The sequence below is a fragment of the Protopterus annectens genome, chromosome 16.part0 (assembly GCF_019279795.1).
Source record: "Protopterus annectens isolate FY-2018-M chromosome 16.part0, PAN1.0, whole genome shotgun sequence".
Classification (NCBI taxonomy): domain Eukaryota; kingdom Metazoa; phylum Chordata; order Ceratodontiformes; family Protopteridae; genus Protopterus; species Protopterus annectens.
Genome location: NC_056750.1, coordinates 315,500,312 through 315,519,346, shown reverse-complemented (window position 1 = coordinate 315,519,346; position 19,035 = coordinate 315,500,312). Strand labels below are relative to the sequence as shown.

Below are 19,035 nucleotides of genomic sequence, written 5' to 3'. Positions count from 1 at the left end.
AACTCAGGTCTGTAAGTGTGGCTGTCAGTTTCGGACATTTGTTCCTGTTAGGCGGGTTAAACTTCAGTATTTGAAGATTACATAGTTTTGTGTGTTAGTATTAAATTAATAGGTTTTACAGGGGTATTGGGAGGTTGTTTTTTGTATGAGGGCTTTCAATAAAACAAAATGTTTTGTAAACTGTGACATAGATTGACATGGATATGACAAGAAACAACTATGTAAAGTTCAACCTGCCAAACAGTGTATGTATGTAACACAAAAGCTGGAACTAGGTATTTAACAAAAAGGTGTTGTACATAAAAGGTGGGAATGATAATTTCTTAATACAATGATGCTTTCTGTAATGTCTTTAAATGTCAGTGGTCTCACAGATAAATACAAAAGAGAAAGAACAGTAAACTATATTAAAAACGTAGAGAGCAAATAGCTATGTTACAGGAGACACACTTGGAAAGAACTGAACATGTGAATTTGATAAAGAAAAGTTTTCAGGATGGTTATTCAGCAGAATATCTGGGACAAAGGAAAACAGAAATACTTACATTCATTGCAAGAGTAGCTCCAATAATGATAGAAGAGGAGAAAAAAGATAATGACAGATTTGTAGTGTTAAGGGGCTACTGGCAAGGGAGGAGGAATACACTGGCATATATTTATATTCCACCTAAAACTACTATAAGGAAGCTTAAGAAAATTCTGGAAGAAATCATCAGTTTTCAGCAAGGAATATTATTTGTAGGTGGGGACTGGAATTTGATTTGTAGCAATGAAGATGTGTTGGGGGGGGGCAAAAGGGAAAGTATAACAAAGGAGGGTAGATTTTTGAAGAAATGTATGAAAATATTTGACGTGGAAGATGTGAATTCAATAGTAGGAGTTCGGAGTGAATTTACGTGTTATTCACCAAGGTATAAACACTGGGCTAGGCTAGACAGAATTTACATTTCACAGGAACATGTGCATTTAATTGAAGGTCTTGATATGCACCCAATAACAGTTTCAGATCATGTGCCAATAATAATTAAACAAAAAAAATGGGTAATGAAATAAAAATGAGACACTGGCACTTTCCTTCTTATCTGTTGAAAAGAGAGGATTCTGGGTAGTGGGGATTATTTGGAAGCTATTCAAGAGAATAGAAATTACTTCTGAAAGTATAGCTAGTGAATGGGATAAAATTAAGGTGAAATTTAAAAATAGGGTGGAAATAAAAGAAAAGGAGCTATGGTTAAGAAGTAACAAGACTTATTTTGAGGGACTGACAAATGTTGAAGTATTGCAGAATAGGGGGAATCTCACAGAACAAGAAGAGGATCAACTGCAGAATGCTAAGCTGAAAATAATGGATTACCTTGATAATTTACACAAGCTGAGAAAGATTGCTGTTAAGCAAAATGTTTTTTGATAACAACACTAGAGCACAAAAACTTCTAGCACAATGACTATGGCAACAAAAAGTAGAAAGGGCTTTTGCCAAGCTTAGGGAGTCTGTAACAAGGAAGGTAACAAGGGATCCTGTAGAGGTATTAGAAATATTTCGGAAATTCTATGAAATTCTGTATAAAGCAGAGACATATGGAAATCAAGAAAAGATATAAATGGAAATGTTTGAGGAAGAACTAAATATGCCAAGGTTAGTGGTAGATGAGGCTCAATTACTAATAGTTAGGATAGGAGAAGATGAGATAAAAATTGTAATGTATAACCAATCTATAGGAATTAGATGGTATTCCTATAGAAGTTTGGAAACTAGGAGGGAAAAAAATGATAAAGATCTGGAAGGTTTTGTTTAGCAGTATTTTAAGGAGGAGGAGAAGTACCAACATTGAGGAAAAAAGCAGTGGTAGCTGTAATACCTAAAGAGGGTAAAGATCCATCAGATCCAGCTTCTTACAGGCCCATTTTAATATTAAATGATTATGAAGTGTCCATGAATATAATGATGAAAAAATGGCAAACGTAATGCCAAAATTGATAGATATGGATCAATACAGTTTTGTGGAGGAGAGACAAACATCTGACAGCATTAACAGAACACTGTTGATCCAGGGGGAAGCAGAATGTAAGAAAATGCCATTGTTGTTGGGTGTTGATGCAGAGGAAGCATTTGACAGAGTAAGCTGAGACGTTAATAGCAGGACAATGGAAGCATTTGTTTTTCCTCAATAAAAAATATATAAGGTTGATTAGGAGGATAATATGAGGGATGGGAGGTGAAACTTAAAGTGGTCGGGGTCCTCTCTGATAATTTCTGCTTGAGCAGAGGAATCAGGCAGGGGTGTCCTTTTTCTCATTTTTATTTGCATTGTATTTAGAGCCATTGACAAACAAAATAAAGGATTCAGAATTTCAAGGATATAATTGGTATGGTAGTAAAGAAAAGCTGGCTGTATTGGAAGATGATATAATTTTATACCTGACAAAAATAGAAAGAAATATTACAGTGCTGTCGAACATTTTGAGACAGTTTCATATAATTTCAGGACACAAAATTAATGAAGCTAAAACAAAGGCAATGGCTGTAAATTATGTACTCTTATATGAGTTGTTTCAGCAATATCCATATTTATGGGGACATGGTAAAATTAAGCATTTAGGAGTGTGGATTAAAATGATTCTGGTGTGGCAGCTAAGGATATGTGGCAAGAGACTAAAAAGATAATAAAAAAACTGAGAAAATTGAAGCTTTGTTGTATGGATATGGATAGTAAGATACAAGCAGTTAAAATGGTTTTAGTACTGTTAGGCTTATGCACAGGTCAGACATATTTTTATCAACCAGAGGAGAAATTTTGGATAGCAATTAAAGAGCTGAAGGACTTTATTTGGCAGGGGAAAATGGCAAGAGTCAAGTGGGATAACCTGATTCTTCCAGTAGAACAGGGCGTATTGGGATTACCCGATTTGAAAGGCTATTTCAGAGCTACACAGTTAAGGGTCCAATACATAGCACAAACAGAAAACTATAATTCAGAAGGGAATGGGATGATGATGAAACAGGGAGGAAGTTCAAGAAACAAGGAGAGATGGGGATTTTGTACACAGGCCTTTAAGGAGAATAAAAATAATCATACAGAATATTACATCTATAAAGTAGCAGAAAGTATCCTAAGATCTAAGCCAACATGGGAATGGAGAATAGAGATTCTGCCAATATGGATGACTGCAATTAGGGATATAGACAGTAGGCAAGAGGGGGCTGGAATTTATTGGAGAAAACTGACAAAGGAACCAAGGTATTGGAAGCAGATAACTAGACAGGGAAAGATAATAGAATGTGAAGAAGCCAATAATTTATTTGGACTGCAGGTTAGAGATTGCTATCCCTATCAAGGACTGATATTAGAGTATAGGAATATAGAATGAAATGGGGGGAGGGGGTCCTTAAACAAAAAAACAGCACTGGTAGAGTTTTTAGTAGAATTTAGAACAGAAGCTGCCAATAAAAAGGAATAATTAGTAGAGCACATAAAATATTGCATTATAACTATACGAGTCAATCAGAGGAGACTAGAAATGATTGGGAAGAGAGATTGGATATGCAATTTACAAAGAATGGGAGCATATATGTATGTCTCCCAAATGTGCAACAAAATCTAGAAGATTTAGGATTTTTGCTTGGAAATGTTTGCATAGATACTTTTATACCCCAAGCAGACTCCAGAGAATTTTTCCTCTGGTAGCTAGTAAATGTTGGAGGTGTGTAGGGGAAGAAAGAGATAATTAGGAACATATTTTCTGGGACTGCAGTGAATTGGTAGACTTTGTTTCCCTACAGGATCCACTGTTAGAGATGCTGGGTGGGCAGATTGGTATAATGAGGAAGATTTTTCTGAGCTATGATACAGAATAAGAATTGCGTAGACGTGGTAAGGCCTTGCTGTATCTAATTATGGTGGCTGTGAAAAAAATCAGTTTCTAGAAAATGGAAATCAAATCTAAACCAACTACACTAGAAATAGTGAATATAGTAACCGAGATAAAATAACTGGAATTGAGATATTTAAAAAAGCGTAGAGGCAAACTACATAGGAAAATAATGGGAACTGTGGGAACAATACATACAGGGAAGGAATGAGGTATAAAAACGGCAGGCTTAAATAAGCTATGTAATGCCTGACTGAAAATGATTGGGTAGAATATAAGTGATGTATAATGTTTGCAACTGGGAATGTGTCAGTATGGTTTGTGATGTAAAATGCTTGCAACTAGGATTGTGTCATTGTGGTTTGTTTTCATTTATGTAAGTGTATGATTGTCTATGTTGTAAGTGATGGTTTAATAAAGATGTTTCTTGTTTAAAAAAGGCAGGAATTGAATACTTTATGTAATGTTGCTTAGGTTATATAATATATAGCAATATATGTGAAGTATAATGTTTGTAAACATGAACTTGTTACTACAGTTTGATTACTTTTATAGAAATGTAAATTTGCCTATGTTACAACTGATAATTCAGTGAAAGTATGTAAGAAAAGATAGCTGTTGGTTGCTTTTTTAAACTGTATCAGAACAAGACAAAAGTTGATCAGAGAATTAAAGAATATTTTCCTACTCCCGTTGAAATGTTCATAGTTTTGTCTCTTAGATCACTGTTTCATTGTAAGTGTCATGATTGCTATTTATATTACTTTGGTTACAGGATGAAGAAAAAGCAGAAGATGAACTGGCAAAACGTCGTGCTGCTTTCCTTTTGAAACAGCAGCGCAAGGCTGAGGAGGCTCGCTTAAGGAAACAGCAGCTAGAAGCAGAGCAGGAGCAAAAAAGGGATGAGGCAAGGTAAGAAATAACATTCATATAAACTGAAAGTCTGCATTTAAATTTCTGTTATGTTCCTTGATACCCAGTGCATTATGCATTCATCTGCATTAAGTAATTATTTATTTAAAATTTGATTACTGGGAATGTCTAACTGGGACAGAGACCATTTTCAGCAGAGGCCCGGGGAGAAATGCCCCAGACACATGTCTTGGAATGTAGGAGGAAACCAGAGCACCCAGAGGAAACCCTCAAGAAAGCAGGGAGGACATGCAGACTCTGCACAGAAGGCACCCTAGCCGAGAATCAGACTGGAGACCCTCTTGCTGTGAGGCAACAATGTTAACCGCTATACCACTGTGCCACACAGCCTTAATCATAGATAACACTTGGGAGGCCTTTTGTGGAGTGTAGAAAACTCTGTGCTGCATTTTGCACATAGACTTGCACCATTGTGGTGATATAATCTTTGCAGGGACTACCAACATTTTGCATGTCTGTTCATTAATTAATGTGAGATCCTGAAGTGATCTGTGAATGGACTGCTTGTTTTTCAGTAGAAATACTGGCATGTTAGTGATCTGATGGTAAAGTGAAAATTGTCCTTTGCAGGCTTTGCAAGGTCTGTAACAAGTATCATAGTGGATCAGGTGGAGGGTGATTCATTGCTTTAATACTGTCAGGAGCCTGGAATCATTTGTGTCAGACAGATCAAAGTGTTGCCCACCACTGCATTCATAACTTCTTTGTACACACCATGAGAGTTCATAAAGCAAAGACCTTCCCAAAAAGAGTACATTTGAAACCCATTACCAGATGTCTGTACTACAAAGTGTGCAGAATCAAAGGTAAAGGTGTGTGCTGAATAGGAAAAAATAATAAAGATCGAGTCTGACACATGCTGACTTTTTGAAGAGGGTAGAATGGACTTATGCACATCCAGTGGTGAAAATATTTACTCTTAGGTTTGAGCTGCCCTTGCCACATTTTATGATGCAAGCTAGATTTGATAGTGGAGTGAAGGAAGAAGTGTGGCTTAAAAGATTTTAACTGCAGTGTAAGCACTGTCTCTTGGACTGAAACAGTACAAGAAACTTTAACTTCCTTTGCAGAAACTGCAAAGGGTGGGCCCATGCCACCAAGGAACTGTATATACTTGCCCATGAATCAACTGTCAGGCATGATAAGATAAGCTTGTTAAGACTCTGAGTTGGAGAGATTCTTTAAAAGCTGTTTTATGAGGCAAGCACTGCTGGCATGGAAGGATAAAGCCCTGATACAAACCAGGCAATCCATGTTTAATAGCAACTTGGTAACTGGAGCAACTGGCTGAGAAAAGGGAGCAGCTGTGCAGACAGATAGAGGGTTACATTACCTCAGGGGTGGTATGTGGCCTCTTGTCAGTCCCATTGCACACCTACATGCATCACTTAAGACTCCATGTCAGCGATTAAGGCTCCTCTTCCATACTCTGTTAGAAAAGGAACCAACCATAGTTTACTAAGACACTTTCTTTGACCAGCATTACAGTGATGTCTGGTAGATTACATTGGTTTAACAGCCTAATGTTGATAGGGTCTTCTTGGACACAGTCAGAAGTGGACCTTTTCTTAATGAAGCCACATTGGGCATGATGAGTTGAATAACTGGGGGGGGACCACAAGCTGTTTGCCTATATAGTTACAAAGGCTTTTCTAAATTAAGAAGATACATAAGGTAATAACGCCTGAGGAGCTGGAGTTCCTTATAACATTTGTTACTTGTTATCAGTAATGCCTGCTTTAAAGGTGAGGGATTTTCTCCTTTCTGTGAGTCAGCAAGGAAATGTTGTGTAACAAGCTACAGGCTTTTGAGGAGACCATACTGCATTTGTCTGCAGGTAACCTGTGTGACAGTGGATTGTTTGACTTTTGCTTCAAAACCAACTCTTACATTTCCAGGATTGTATTGTGGGGATGTAGCTCTTGTGCCTGAGTCTGCATAAGAGAGTTCTTTCCAGGGTGACACAGAAAAGCACAAATTTACTCTGTGGAGGCTTGTGCACCTGAGGAAATAAAGGTCTGATAGAATCTTGAAAAATTTCAAGGTTGCTAAGTGTGCGCTGCCCAAAAAGGGCAGTGTATGAATCCACAAGGTTGGGAATTCTATAACTGGCTTGTTTCCTATTTGAAGGCATGTGTTCTGTTTTTTTAAACATCTTTATTAACTCATCACATTTGAAATGGTAACATGAGCTTACATACATTAATACAGAATAAAACAAACCATAGCGACGGTTTTTTTGTTGTTGTCATGCAATGTGCAAATACATTTTCTTTATGACAATTCCATTTATTCCATTATATGAATTGCTCAATTCCTGTCTTCCCTTGAACCTCACACTCCTACTGAACATTACTCTACCTTTATTGCTCCCACAAATTCCATTTATATTTGTGAACTTTGTCCTTCCCTTTTCTGAAGATCCCAACTTCATTTCATTTACCTCCTTTACAATATTCAGTATTTCAGTTGCAGTTGGATTAGATTTTGATTTTGATTTTCTAGAAAATGTTTTTTTTTTCCCCGTGACTACCACTGTATTTAGTAATACTGTACTGTGTCTTTGCAGTTTAGATCCTATATCCCGGCTGAAAATAATTTCCCTAATTACAACCATTTGCTCCCCCAAAATTTCTAAGTGTTTTGCAGGGAATTTTTAAAATATGCCAACTCATTGCATTCTTTAAAAAATGTAATATCGTTCTACCATTGCATCTGTCTTCCCCATCACTCCTCATGCATTTATCTACTTGAGGAAAAAATTGTCTAAAGTCTACTTCAGGTATAACAATCCCAGTGCAGACATTTTTATGCAAAAATCCTAAACCTTAGGACAATTGTAGTATTTATGATCTGACAATATTTGGGAAACAAAAATGGAAAGGCAATTTACAAAGGAACAATGGGAAGAAATCTGAAAGGATCCCAAGTACACAAAAAGTTTCAGCTTTATGTACCCTTCTAAGTATCCTTTTTTAACAGCGTCTTCTGTTCTAAACTTAACTAAAAGCTCTACCATAGCTGGTCTTTCACTTAGCACTTCCTTATCCCTTCATTTTTGCTTGTACTCTATTTCCAGTCCATGCTAGTAGTGCAGTCTCTAACCTAGGTTCCTATTACATGATCGAACGCTAGAAATCGCGAATGCTCATTTGTTTAACCCAAATGCACGAAGCCACACAATATCGAAGGAAGGAATCAGCAAATTTTTTCCCCAGGGAAAAAAATTTGCTGGGCCGTTCTCCGGACTTTGCTGATGTTCATCATGTTTCACTGTTGCAGTCATTACTCTTGGGTTATCCTGCTGGCAGGCTACCCTCAGTCGGCCAGAATTCCAAAGTCTAGGTCCGGCGTCGGTTGCTGTCGCCTCTTCCCTGACGTCAGTGCGCCAGGGGTATAAAAGATGCAGCCGACACCATTTTCTTCAGTCTTTCTTGCCGCGCAGTGCCCGAAGCAAAAGCAGTTCGCAAGTGCCAGTCGGCCAACTCCTGAGATTTTCAAGTCCGAATTTAAGAAACGAAGTCTTCATTAAAGCTAAGTACCCCGTTGGGGAAACTTTTTTCTTGCTCCAGACCGATGTCAGAAAAAGTTAACAGTTGTATTTCTTGTGGGAAGCAAATACCTCATAAGGATTCTCACTCTTACTGTATTCCTTGCTAGGCCCTGATCACAACATTGCTAGCTGTCGGTTTTGTGCTAGATTTAACCAACGCACTATCAAGCGTCGGTTCAATTTTGCATTTCTTTACTTTGGCCGAAGATTTAATTATATAATGCCGTTGGACCAGCCGACAACCGGAGTTTACAAAAAATGCAAGGACAAGGAAAAGGATAGGCATTTGAGGTCCAAAACCGACGACGAAGCCTCTGCTAGGCCAGTCGCCGGTTCTCAGTGAGGCGCTTTCACAGCCTCTGGCGCCCGCTACCTCAGAGCCACAGGCCGCTTCCGACTCCCACGTGGAGCTGACTGGGCCTCTGGATACTCAAGGTATTGGACACTCGGAAATCATTCCCTCATATTGGTCCGGAGCCGCTGAGCAGGCATCGGCTTCTGAGGGTGTCTTCAGACCTACACAACTATATATTAAGCCATCTTCAGCTTCAAAGACAAAGGCTAAAGCAGCTCTAAAGACAAAGAAACAAGTACAGCATTCTCCTACTCAGACTTCCATGCCTAAAAAACAGATGCTCAAAATGGCCGAAGACCTAATTACTTTGATCAGGGGCTCCCATCACCCTCATGATAAGAGGCCTAGGCAAGAGACAGAGTATGATTCTTCTGATCAGGTTTCTATTTCCTCTGATTCCTCTTCTGAACAGGATTACTCCATGCTTCCCTATGAGGATTCTGATGCTGAAGAATCCATTCCTTCAGCCTCTCCTCCTGTGGATTATTCTTTTGGGGAAACCCTGCATACCACGAGGGAGCATTTCCACTGGGAGAGCCAAGATTATTCTGAATCTAAGAAAAGGCTCAGAGACTTTCTGCTACTTCCTCAGCACAGACCCCTTGCTATTCCACCTGCTCTAGAAATTGTCAGATCTGAAGTAGTTAACTTAATTTGATTAGCAACCTGTGGGTATTGGATCCGATTCGGATCCGAGCCGGCAGCTTTCCTAGCAAAAGATCCAAGCTCCTCCCCCTACCCATAATACCCTGCTATCTCCCTCTAGTCCTCAAATCTCGTTTGCCGCAGCTTCTTGAAGCATCTGAGAACGAGCTCCTAGCGTTGGGTTTGTGAGTTAAAGTAAAATATTTAAACTTTTTTCCTTAAAAAAAAAAAATCTCTGTAAACTTGGTGTGTGTGGTTACCCTTTCTCCCTTAAACTTTTGGTAGTTTTTCTCGTTAGCTTTAGTGTAGATATTAATTTCCCCTCCCCCCTTCTGTCTATGTGTGAAGGTGTGTGTGTGTGGGCCTGTTCTTTTCGAAAATGTCTGAAGGCCCAAAAGCAATTTTTTCTAAATGCTCCGAGTGTGGCCATAAGCTGTCCCCAGCGGATGGCCACACTCGGTGCGTTATTTGCCTGGGCGTGGACCACCTTTCGTCAGGCTGCACTATCTGTGCAGCCTTCAGTCCCAGGGCTTTGAGGGTTAGGAGGACCAAGCTAGTCCTTGTGGGCCTTTTGACCCCTGGTTTGGCTGCAGCTGCTCCACTGACCATTCCCGCTCCCCTGGCTGGGATTCAAACTCCCTCTTCAGCTCAGGAGGAAAGGGACACCAGAAAAAAGGCCAAGAAAGATAAGGAGCGTGATAGGGACAGGCATCGTAGCCACAAGAGGCGGGCCAATTCAGTTCCCTCAGCCCCACCATCTAAGCAGATCGCCTCCCCCCTTAAGGTCTCCGGGTCTTCCCCTTCCCGGCTTCGTTCTCCACGTTTCTCCCCGGAGCCGGAGGAGGAGATCCGGTCACCTTCGAGGTCATCCAGGCAGCCTTCCCGGCCAGCCTTGGCAGCCTCACCCAGGTCAACCAGAAGTTTATCCGACGCGGACATGGACCGGGTGATCCGTCGATTTCTTCAGGCCCAGATGCAGATGGGAGTGCTCTTGCCTCCCTCCTTTCCGGGAGGGAGCTCAATCCCATTTTTCACCCCCATTGCTCCTTCTCGGACCCACTATCAGGGTTCAGAGCTGTTGGATCTGGGTAGCTTCGGAGCCGGGGTGATGTCGACGCAGACAGTGTTTCCTACTTCGGCACCGACTGCGCCTTCGAGTTTGTCGGGTCCCTTTTTGGATCCGAGCTCTCGGGGCCGTGAGCTGAGCGTCGGATCCGGAAGGGTCAGTATGCCTTCGGCTCCATTGAGGTTGGAGCACACTGTTCTTTCAGATCCGATAGGGTCATCTCCGGTGCCGATCCATATGCCGGATCCGAGGGGGCTGCTTTCGGATCCTAGGGAAAGCAGCTCACCCTCGGTATTCAACTTCGTGGAGAGGGTTCTTTCAAGGGATTCAAGGCCCCAGGTTATTGCTACGGATCCAACCACCATTCCCTCGCAGACGGGCCTGTCTTCCATCATCCGGCCCCAGGGACAGCCTGCACCTACGTCCCAGATGGTTCCCATAGAGGAACAGGACATTGTTGGTGTGCCCTCCTCGGACAGCCCCCCCAAGGAGGTTCCTCACAAATGAAAGTGTAAGAGGAGGCACTTGGACTCACCCGAGTCGCTCACAGAAGACACGGACTTGGAGGAAGGGAAAGGTTCCCCCAGGTCACCCCCCCGAGGATGTCTCCTTTGGAGATATGGAAATGCTTCGTATTGGGGGGGGGGGGTCAGCCCAAAAACCTTCCTCAGATGAGTCTGTGTTTCTGGAGGCATTCAACGCAGGCCCATCTACCTCTTGGGTGTCCCCTCCCGCCGATCCCCTGGTGGACCTCATAACTACCAGGGCATGGAAGGAGCCGGACACTGTGGAGCCAATACCCAAGAGACCGGACAGGATTCTCAGCCCCCCCACAGACAGGACAGTTTGGAGCAAGGGTGCCCCGGTAGATGCCATGGTGGTGGCGGCTGCCACCAAGTAGGAATTGGCACAGGAGAGTTCCTCAGTACATCCCCCAGACAAGGATTCTCGGACGATGGACCGCCTCGGAAAGCGGATGTTCGCTTCAGCGACCTTCTCTGTCAGGTCGCTGAACTATATGGCACATGTACTTCGGCTCCAGCGGGACGTAATCAAAGAGTACGCTGGGTCACCCCCAGAGTCCATGTCGGCCGAGGACAAACGGACCTTCTCGGCTCGAATGGCCACTCTTAAGTCTATCACAAACACCTTTATACAGCTTCTCTCCCATGCCACGGACGGAGCAGCTAGAGCCAGCGGAACAGACATTGTCTTATGAAGACAGGCCTGGCTCCGTCTCTGCGACTTTGCGGAACCCTTCAAGGCATCCTTCGCGAACCCCCCTTTGACGGTTCTACTCTTTTCAGCAAAACCGTCTGCGATACGCTACTCCAGAGCGAGAAGGACGGGAAAACATCTGCCGTCGGGATCCGCTTCTCGGCTCCTCAGAAGTCCTTCTCCAGGAACCAAAGAGGACAGAAGAAGATGTGGTTCCGGAAATCCCAACAATCCTGTTTCGCTCCGGACCCCTCGTTCTTCAGAGGCAGAGGAGGACAGGGTGGACGCTGGCCCAGAGGCAAAGGGGGGGCCGAAGAATTTCAGGTCGAGGGAACCCTTTTCCGATTGACCCACGCAGCAACCCTGAGGGGTTGCCCAACTGCTCCTCTCTGGAGGCAGTTGGGGGGCACTTCTCTAGCACATTGGGAGTCCATTACAACAGATCGCTGGGTGCTCCGGATCACATCCAGAGGTTACTCAATTCCATTCTTAAGTTCTCCTCCCCGATGTCCCACCCTATCAGAGGGAGGTAGCAGCCTTCGAAATAAAAGAGCTACTAAGAAAAAGAGCCATCCAGCACGTCCCCCCCCCCCCCTGGTCAATCCAGATCAGGCTTTTACTCCAGGTTCTTTTTGGTGCCAAAAAAGGCGGGGGACTTACGGCCAATTCTCGACCTGTCCACACTGAACCTGTCAGTTGCCAAAGAAAAGTTCCGGATGGTCACCATTCAATCCATTCTCCCACTTTTACAGGAGAACGAGTGGATGTGCTCCATATACCTCAAGGATGCGTACTACCACGTTCTAATAGACAGACAATCCAGGAGGTTTCTCCGCTTTCGGATGGGAGCCAGCCATTATCAGTTCAGGGTCCTACCGTTCGGTCTCACCACAGCCCCCAGGGTGTTCACCATGGTCATGCCAGTTGTAGTGGCCCACCTTAGGCTTCAGGGAATACAGTTTTTTCCTTACCTGGACGACTGGCTCCTAGCCGCCCCCACCAGGCATCTACTATGTTCGGCAAGGGACTTTTTCCTACATCTCGCCCGCCATCTAGGGATCACGATCAACCACAAGAAATCCTCTCTTCAGCCTACTCAGATTTTGGATTTCATAGGGGCCAGGATAGACACAATTCAGTCCAAAGTCTTTCTGACGATGGACAGACTCCGCAACCTAAACCTCCACGTTTTGGCTCTTCTACAGTCCTCTGCCCCTCCAGCGGAATTAGTCCTGAGGGCTCTGGGGTCCATGGCAGCAGCCATCAGCCTGTCACTGCTCGCACGTTTGAATATGAGGATTCTCCAATGGACCTTACAGGTCCAGTGGTCCATCCTACGACATCCCTTGTCTTCCCCTATTCCCCTCAGCAGGGTTTGCAGGGAATCTCTACTTTGGTGGCTCCATTCCAGGCACCTCTGGGAAGGGCGCCCCTTCTCCATGTCCCCACCCCAAGTCACAGTGACCACGGACATGTCTCACCTTGAGTGGGGAGGGGCATTGCATGGGCAGAACCGTCCAAGGCACGTGGACTCGCACAGAGACCTTTTTGCATATCAGTGTTCTGGAGATGAGGGTGGTGCTTCTAGCCTTGCAGGCACTCCATGCCCTTCTTCCTCTAGGGATTATTGCAATTCAAACAGACAACATGTCAGTGGTCTAGTACATCAACAAGCAGGGGGGAACCAGATCTTACCCACTTTGCCGAGAGGCCATGAGAGTGTGGGACTGGGCGATATCCACCAACCGCTTTCTCATAGCAGCGCACATACCGGGTCGGTCAAACATTCTAGCGGACAATCCTCGAACTATCCTTGCACCTTACGAGTGGTCTCTGAACCCCTTAGTAGCAAAAAAGATCTTCCTCAAATGGGGTCAACCTTGCTGCGATCTGTTCGCGTCGCCTTCAAACACAAAGTGCAGCGAGTTTTTCACTCTAATTCCCCCACCAGGGGAACCCCCAGAGACGCTCTGGTTCATGCTTGGCCATCCGGTCTTCTTTATGCTTATCCTTCTCTTCCGTTGATGACAACATTTTTGCAGAAAGCTCATCGGTTGGGGAGCAGAGTTATCCTCATAGTCCCATTCTGGCCTCATCAAACCTGGTTCCCATGCCTACGGACTCATCTAGTGCATCCTCCCTGGATCTTAATCCCATTCCGGATCTGATTTCTCACCCCTCTGGATTGAAGACCCCCCAACCTGGACAACCTCAAGCTCTCGGCTTGGTTGATCCAGTTCCCTTAACGGCTAGGACTCCCGGTATCTCATCCTCAGTCAAGGCTATCCTGGTGGCCGCTCATAAGCCTTCTGCCAGGAAAGTCTACAAGAGTAAATGGAAGCGTTTTTCTATCTGGGCAGAGCATAGGAATTTGGATCCTTTTACGGCTCCTATTCCAGCAGTCCTCGACTTTCTATCCCACATTTTTCATTAGGGGGCTAGTTCTTCAACTGTTAAAGTTCAGTTGGCAGCTATTTCCCACTTTCACATTGGAAACAATATTGGCCCCCTAGCTTCCTCTAAGATCTGCAAGACCTTCCTGAAAGGTACCTTTCTTTTGAGACCCCCTGTTAAGGATGCAGTTCCTCCATGGGATTTAACCCTAGTTCTCCAGGCTCTGACTGGTCCCCCTTTTGAGCCTGCAGCTTCGGTCGACTTAAAGTATGTATCTTGGAAAACTGCCTTCCTGATTTCTATTACCTCAGCTAGAAGGATATCGGAGCTTCAGGCTCTATGTAGTAAGCCTCCATACATCATTTTTCATAAAGACAGAGTTTCCCTCAGGACTAATCCCTCCTTTCTGCCTAAAGTGGCTTCCGAAGCCAACATCAACCAATCCATCAATCTGCCTGTCTTCTTTCCTAATTATCACAACAAAGGAGAGTATAGACTTCATTGCCTGGATGTACATAGACAGTTGCGATTTTACTTACACAGAACAGCTGTTTTTCGAAAATCAGAACAACTCTCTGTCTCATTTCCTAAGTCCTGTTTGGGTAAACCGGTGACAAAGGTAACCTTAGCTAGGTGGATTTCCCAATGCATTCTTCTCGCATACAGAAGCTCTGGTCGACCTGAGCCCATTCGGGTTCGGGCACATTCTACCCGTTCTGTGGCTACTTCTGCGGCCTTTCTGGTCGAGGGTCCCTTTGTATGACATTTGTTCAGCAGCTACTTGGGCTTTCTCATACTTTCATTACACATTATAAATTGTATCTGATATCCAGAGGAAAGGCATCTTTTGGCTCTGCAGTGCTCCGGAATGTCCTTCCATGCGAACCTCCCAAGTTGTTGGTAGCTTGGGACTCTGTCCCACAGGTTACTGATCAAATGAAGTTAACTACTTCAGATAAAGAAGTTATGTACTCACCATAACATTCCATCTGAGTAGGTAACTTCATTTGTCAGCAACCAACCCTCCCTCCGTCCCCCTGACCTGTAGTTTGTCCTTGAAGGATCATTGTGTTTCACTTCCCAGATGACATCAGATTAGGATGTTCAGGTGGTTTTTCCTTGTGTTATTGTAGTGTTCTGTGATACTATGGCAAACTCGATCTGAGGACTAGAGGGAGATAGCAGGGTATTATGGGTAGGGGGGAGGAGCTTGGAGCTCGGATCTTTTGCTAGGAAAGCTGCCGGCTCGGATCCGAATTGGATCCGATACCCACAGGTTGCTGACAAATGAAGTTACCTACTCTGATGGAACGTTATGGTGAGTACATAACTTCTTTTTTCATATGCTTAAATATCAGCAATATTTAATGTCACTGCTTAAACAGAAATTGTTGACAAATACTGAATGTTCAGAGAACAAGGAATTGCAGGATTTATTACATGCAGCTGAACAAGTGGGAAAGCATACTTTGCAATGTGGTTATGATTCACTGGACCTCTTGCAGGGCCGCTGTTACAGGTTCTGTTATTAGAAGGCATGCTTGGTTAAAGGAACAGAATATGCCTGATCATGTTAAAGCAAAATTATTAGATGTACCATTACAGCATGATACTTTGTTTGGTGCTAAAGCAGAAGAGGTGTTGAAAAAAATGGAGGATAAAGCAAAATCCATGCAGACAGTCAAGGATTTCTTACTGGTACAGCCATCCAGGTTTAGCAGGAACTGGCCTTCTAAAAATTGGTCCTTTCCAGTGTCAGACAGACCACAAAGAGACAGATACAGGCATCCCAGAGGCAGATCTCAGCCCCAAGGCTCATTCAGGCCTAAACAATGGGGTGCTCCTACCTCCAAAAGCGGAGAAGACAAATCACAACCTTACAGGAAACAGTCCCAATGACTTTCCTCTACCAGATCCAAGCACTTTTCTTTTGGCCGCCCCCTTAGGGGGAAAACTAGCACTTTTTTCATCAAATTGGCAAATGGTTACCCAAGACAAATGGGTCCTGAACGTAGTGTCCCAAGGCTACAGGTTCCATTTTCACACTCTACCAAGGTCAAAAGGTATGCCAGACCTGCCACACAATCAATGGGCAGAGGCACAAAAACAAATTACAGCCCTCATGGACATGAGGGCCATTCAGCAACTACCACAACAAGAGCAGGGGCAAGGATTTTACTCCAGACTTTTCCTAGTACCCAGAAAGGACAAAACCTGTAGACCAATACTGGACCTGTCTATACTAAATACGTTTCTGGAAGTTTCAAAATTCAAGATGTTGACTCTACAGCAGCTACTGCCCATGCTGGGCAAGAGGGCTTGGCTCAAAACTTTGGACCCTAAAGAGGCATACCTGCATGTCCCAATCAGACAATCTTGCAGAAGATACCTCAGATTCATAGCTGGCTCAATGCATTACCAATTCTCTGCACTGCCCTTTGGCTTATCTACTGCGCCCAGGGTCTTCACAAAATGCCTGGCACCAGTAATTGTGTTTTGCAGACAAAAAGGAATTCAAATATATCCCTACTTGGACGACTGCCTAATTCAAGCAGAGAACAAAGACATTCTTCTAAAGCATCTGGCGTTTGTAAAAAGATTACTAATTGGCCTAGGGTACACAGTAAACGAAAAGAAATCAAAACTAGTGCCCTCTCAAGAGATATTATTCCTGGGTGCAAGCTTAAATACAACTGCCCAGATGGCTTATCTCACGCCAGGCAAACAAAAGCAACTGACTACTTCAAGAAATTGGCAACAAAAACCCACTTATCTGCAAGGAAAACCCTGCAGGCCTTGGGTTTCATGGCATCCTGCATTCTACAAATTCCATATGCCAGACTGCATATGAGGAAACTACAATGGTATCTAAAAAGTGTTTGGACTCAGCATTGCCACAGCCTGGAGACAGAAATTGCACTCATTCCCTGCCTGCAACAGGAGTTTCGATGGTGGGCAGAAGCCTGTCACCACAACAAGGGTCTGCCATTCAGTTTACCCACAGCCAGGCAAACACTGACAACGGATGCATCAGATTATGCCTGGGGGGCCCATATGGCAGGAAAATGTATTCAGGGCACATGGCCTGCAAACCAGATGCATCTTCACATCAATCAAAAAGTGATACTAGCTGTTCAAAATGCCCTGACAGCTTTCAAGGACCTGCTTCATCCAGGACAGTTACTGATAAAGACAGACAACACTACGGTCATGTGGTACATAAACAAGCAGGGAGGTACACACTCCTACCACCTCTGCAGACAAGCAATGACCTTATGGGACACAGCATTGGCTTTTCAAGTTCACCTGCAAGCACAATTCCTGCCAGGAAAAACAAATACTCTGGCAGACGAACTAAGCAGAAACCTCATGGATCCCCACGAATGGAAACTGGATCCACAAGTCTTCAAAATGATAATAAGGAAATGGGGATGCCCAGACATAGATCTATTTGCCTCCCCTCACAACTACCGATTGCAGAGATTTTGCTCACAACTACCAGTTGCAGAGATTTTGCACAAGGATTTATCACAAGCAAGCATGCAAAGTGGACGCCCTATCCTTCAGCTGGAAAAATCTAACGGTATATGCTTTTCCCCCACTGCCTCTCCTTCCCAGGGTACTCCTAAAGGTCAGACAAGAGAAGCCAAGAATGATATTGATTGCACCAGACTGGCCACGCCAGCACTGGTACCCAATCCTAAAGAGCTTGTCTCAAGATCCAGCATGGATATTGCCTCAGACTTCTCACTTGCTGATCCAACAAAACAATCAGATCCTGCACAGCCAACTCAGGACCTTAAATCTGGCAGCATGGTGGATAATGTAGCCATTCAGAACACTCCTCTTTCAAAAGCTGCTATGGATGTTATCTTGGAGGTCAGGAGGCCCAGTACCAGAAAATCTTATGCAGAAAAATGGAAGAGATTCTGTGCTTGGAACCAGGAACAAGGCATTGACACGTGTGTACCAAATATCCCTCAGATTTTACAATACCTAACTGAGATGCTGAACAAAGGCCTTTCTTTCTCATCAATTAAGATTCATGCCTCTGCCATTTCAGCCCATTACAATACAGAACCACCTATCTTTTCTCATCCTTTAATAAGGCAATACCTCAGAGGGGCCAAAAACATTAGGCCTCCAAGGAGAGCACCAATTCTGGCCTGGGACCTCAATTATGTTTTGGAAAAACTCACACTGCCTCCTTTCGAGCCAGCATCAACAGCAGATATAAAATTCTTATCCTGGAAAAAAGCTCTGCTCCTAGCAATAACTTCTGCAAGGCGAGTCTCGGAGTTACAAGCACTCATGGATGTGGAACCTTTCATCAGTTTTCATCCAGACAGGGTTTCTCTGAGGACAAACCCTACATTTATGCCTAAGGTGGTGTCTAGTGAGGCCCTTAACCAAACCATTCACTTACCTACCTTTTATCCAAATCCACAGAACAAGGGTGAGAAAATTCTGCATTTTTTGGACATGCACAGGCAGTTACACTTCTACTTGGACAGAACTAAAGCTTTCAGAAAGACTGAGCAACTTTTAGTGTCATATGCTGCAGGATCACAAGGAAAGGCTGTCTCAAAACAGACTATTTCTAAATGGATAGGCCATTGCATCCATTTCTGCTATTTTCAACATGGCAAATCAGTGCCTAAGGGCATTAGGCCTCATTCCACCAGAGCAGCAGCCACTTCAGCAGCCTTCCTCAGAGGAGTACCAACCAAAGATATCTTAGAGGCTGCAACTTGGAGTTCAGTGCAAACCTTCACGAAGCACTACCACTTACTCTTTACTCTAAGTCCAGAGCAGGCTTTGCCACTACAGTTCTGCAGGGCCTCATAAGCCTCTCCTAATCCTATTTAGCCCAGCCACCCATCCTTAGCTTTGGGATTCAACCCAAGAGTAATGACTGCAACAGTGAAACACGATGAACATAGTACAGTTGTGTACCTACCATAAATGTAGATGTTCGAGTGTCTTCACCGTTGCAGTCCA

At 43.8% G+C, this 19,035-nt stretch overlaps 1 protein-coding gene across 10 annotated transcripts in view; it reads left to right on the top strand.

Moving 5' to 3' along the window:
• Window positions 1-19,035, top strand: part of CAMSAP1 (calmodulin regulated spectrin associated protein 1) — a 1,635,252-nt gene that overhangs the window by 1,364,068 nt on the left and 252,149 nt on the right. For all 10 annotated transcript variants that reach the window (XM_044057912.1, XM_044057905.1, XM_044057911.1 and 7 more), the window contains one exon: window positions 4,646-4,782. In XM_044057912.1, the coding sequence (XP_043913847.1) occupies window positions 4,646-4,782 (137 nt within the window). The remainder of the gene's footprint in view (window positions 1-4,645; window positions 4,783-19,035) is intronic.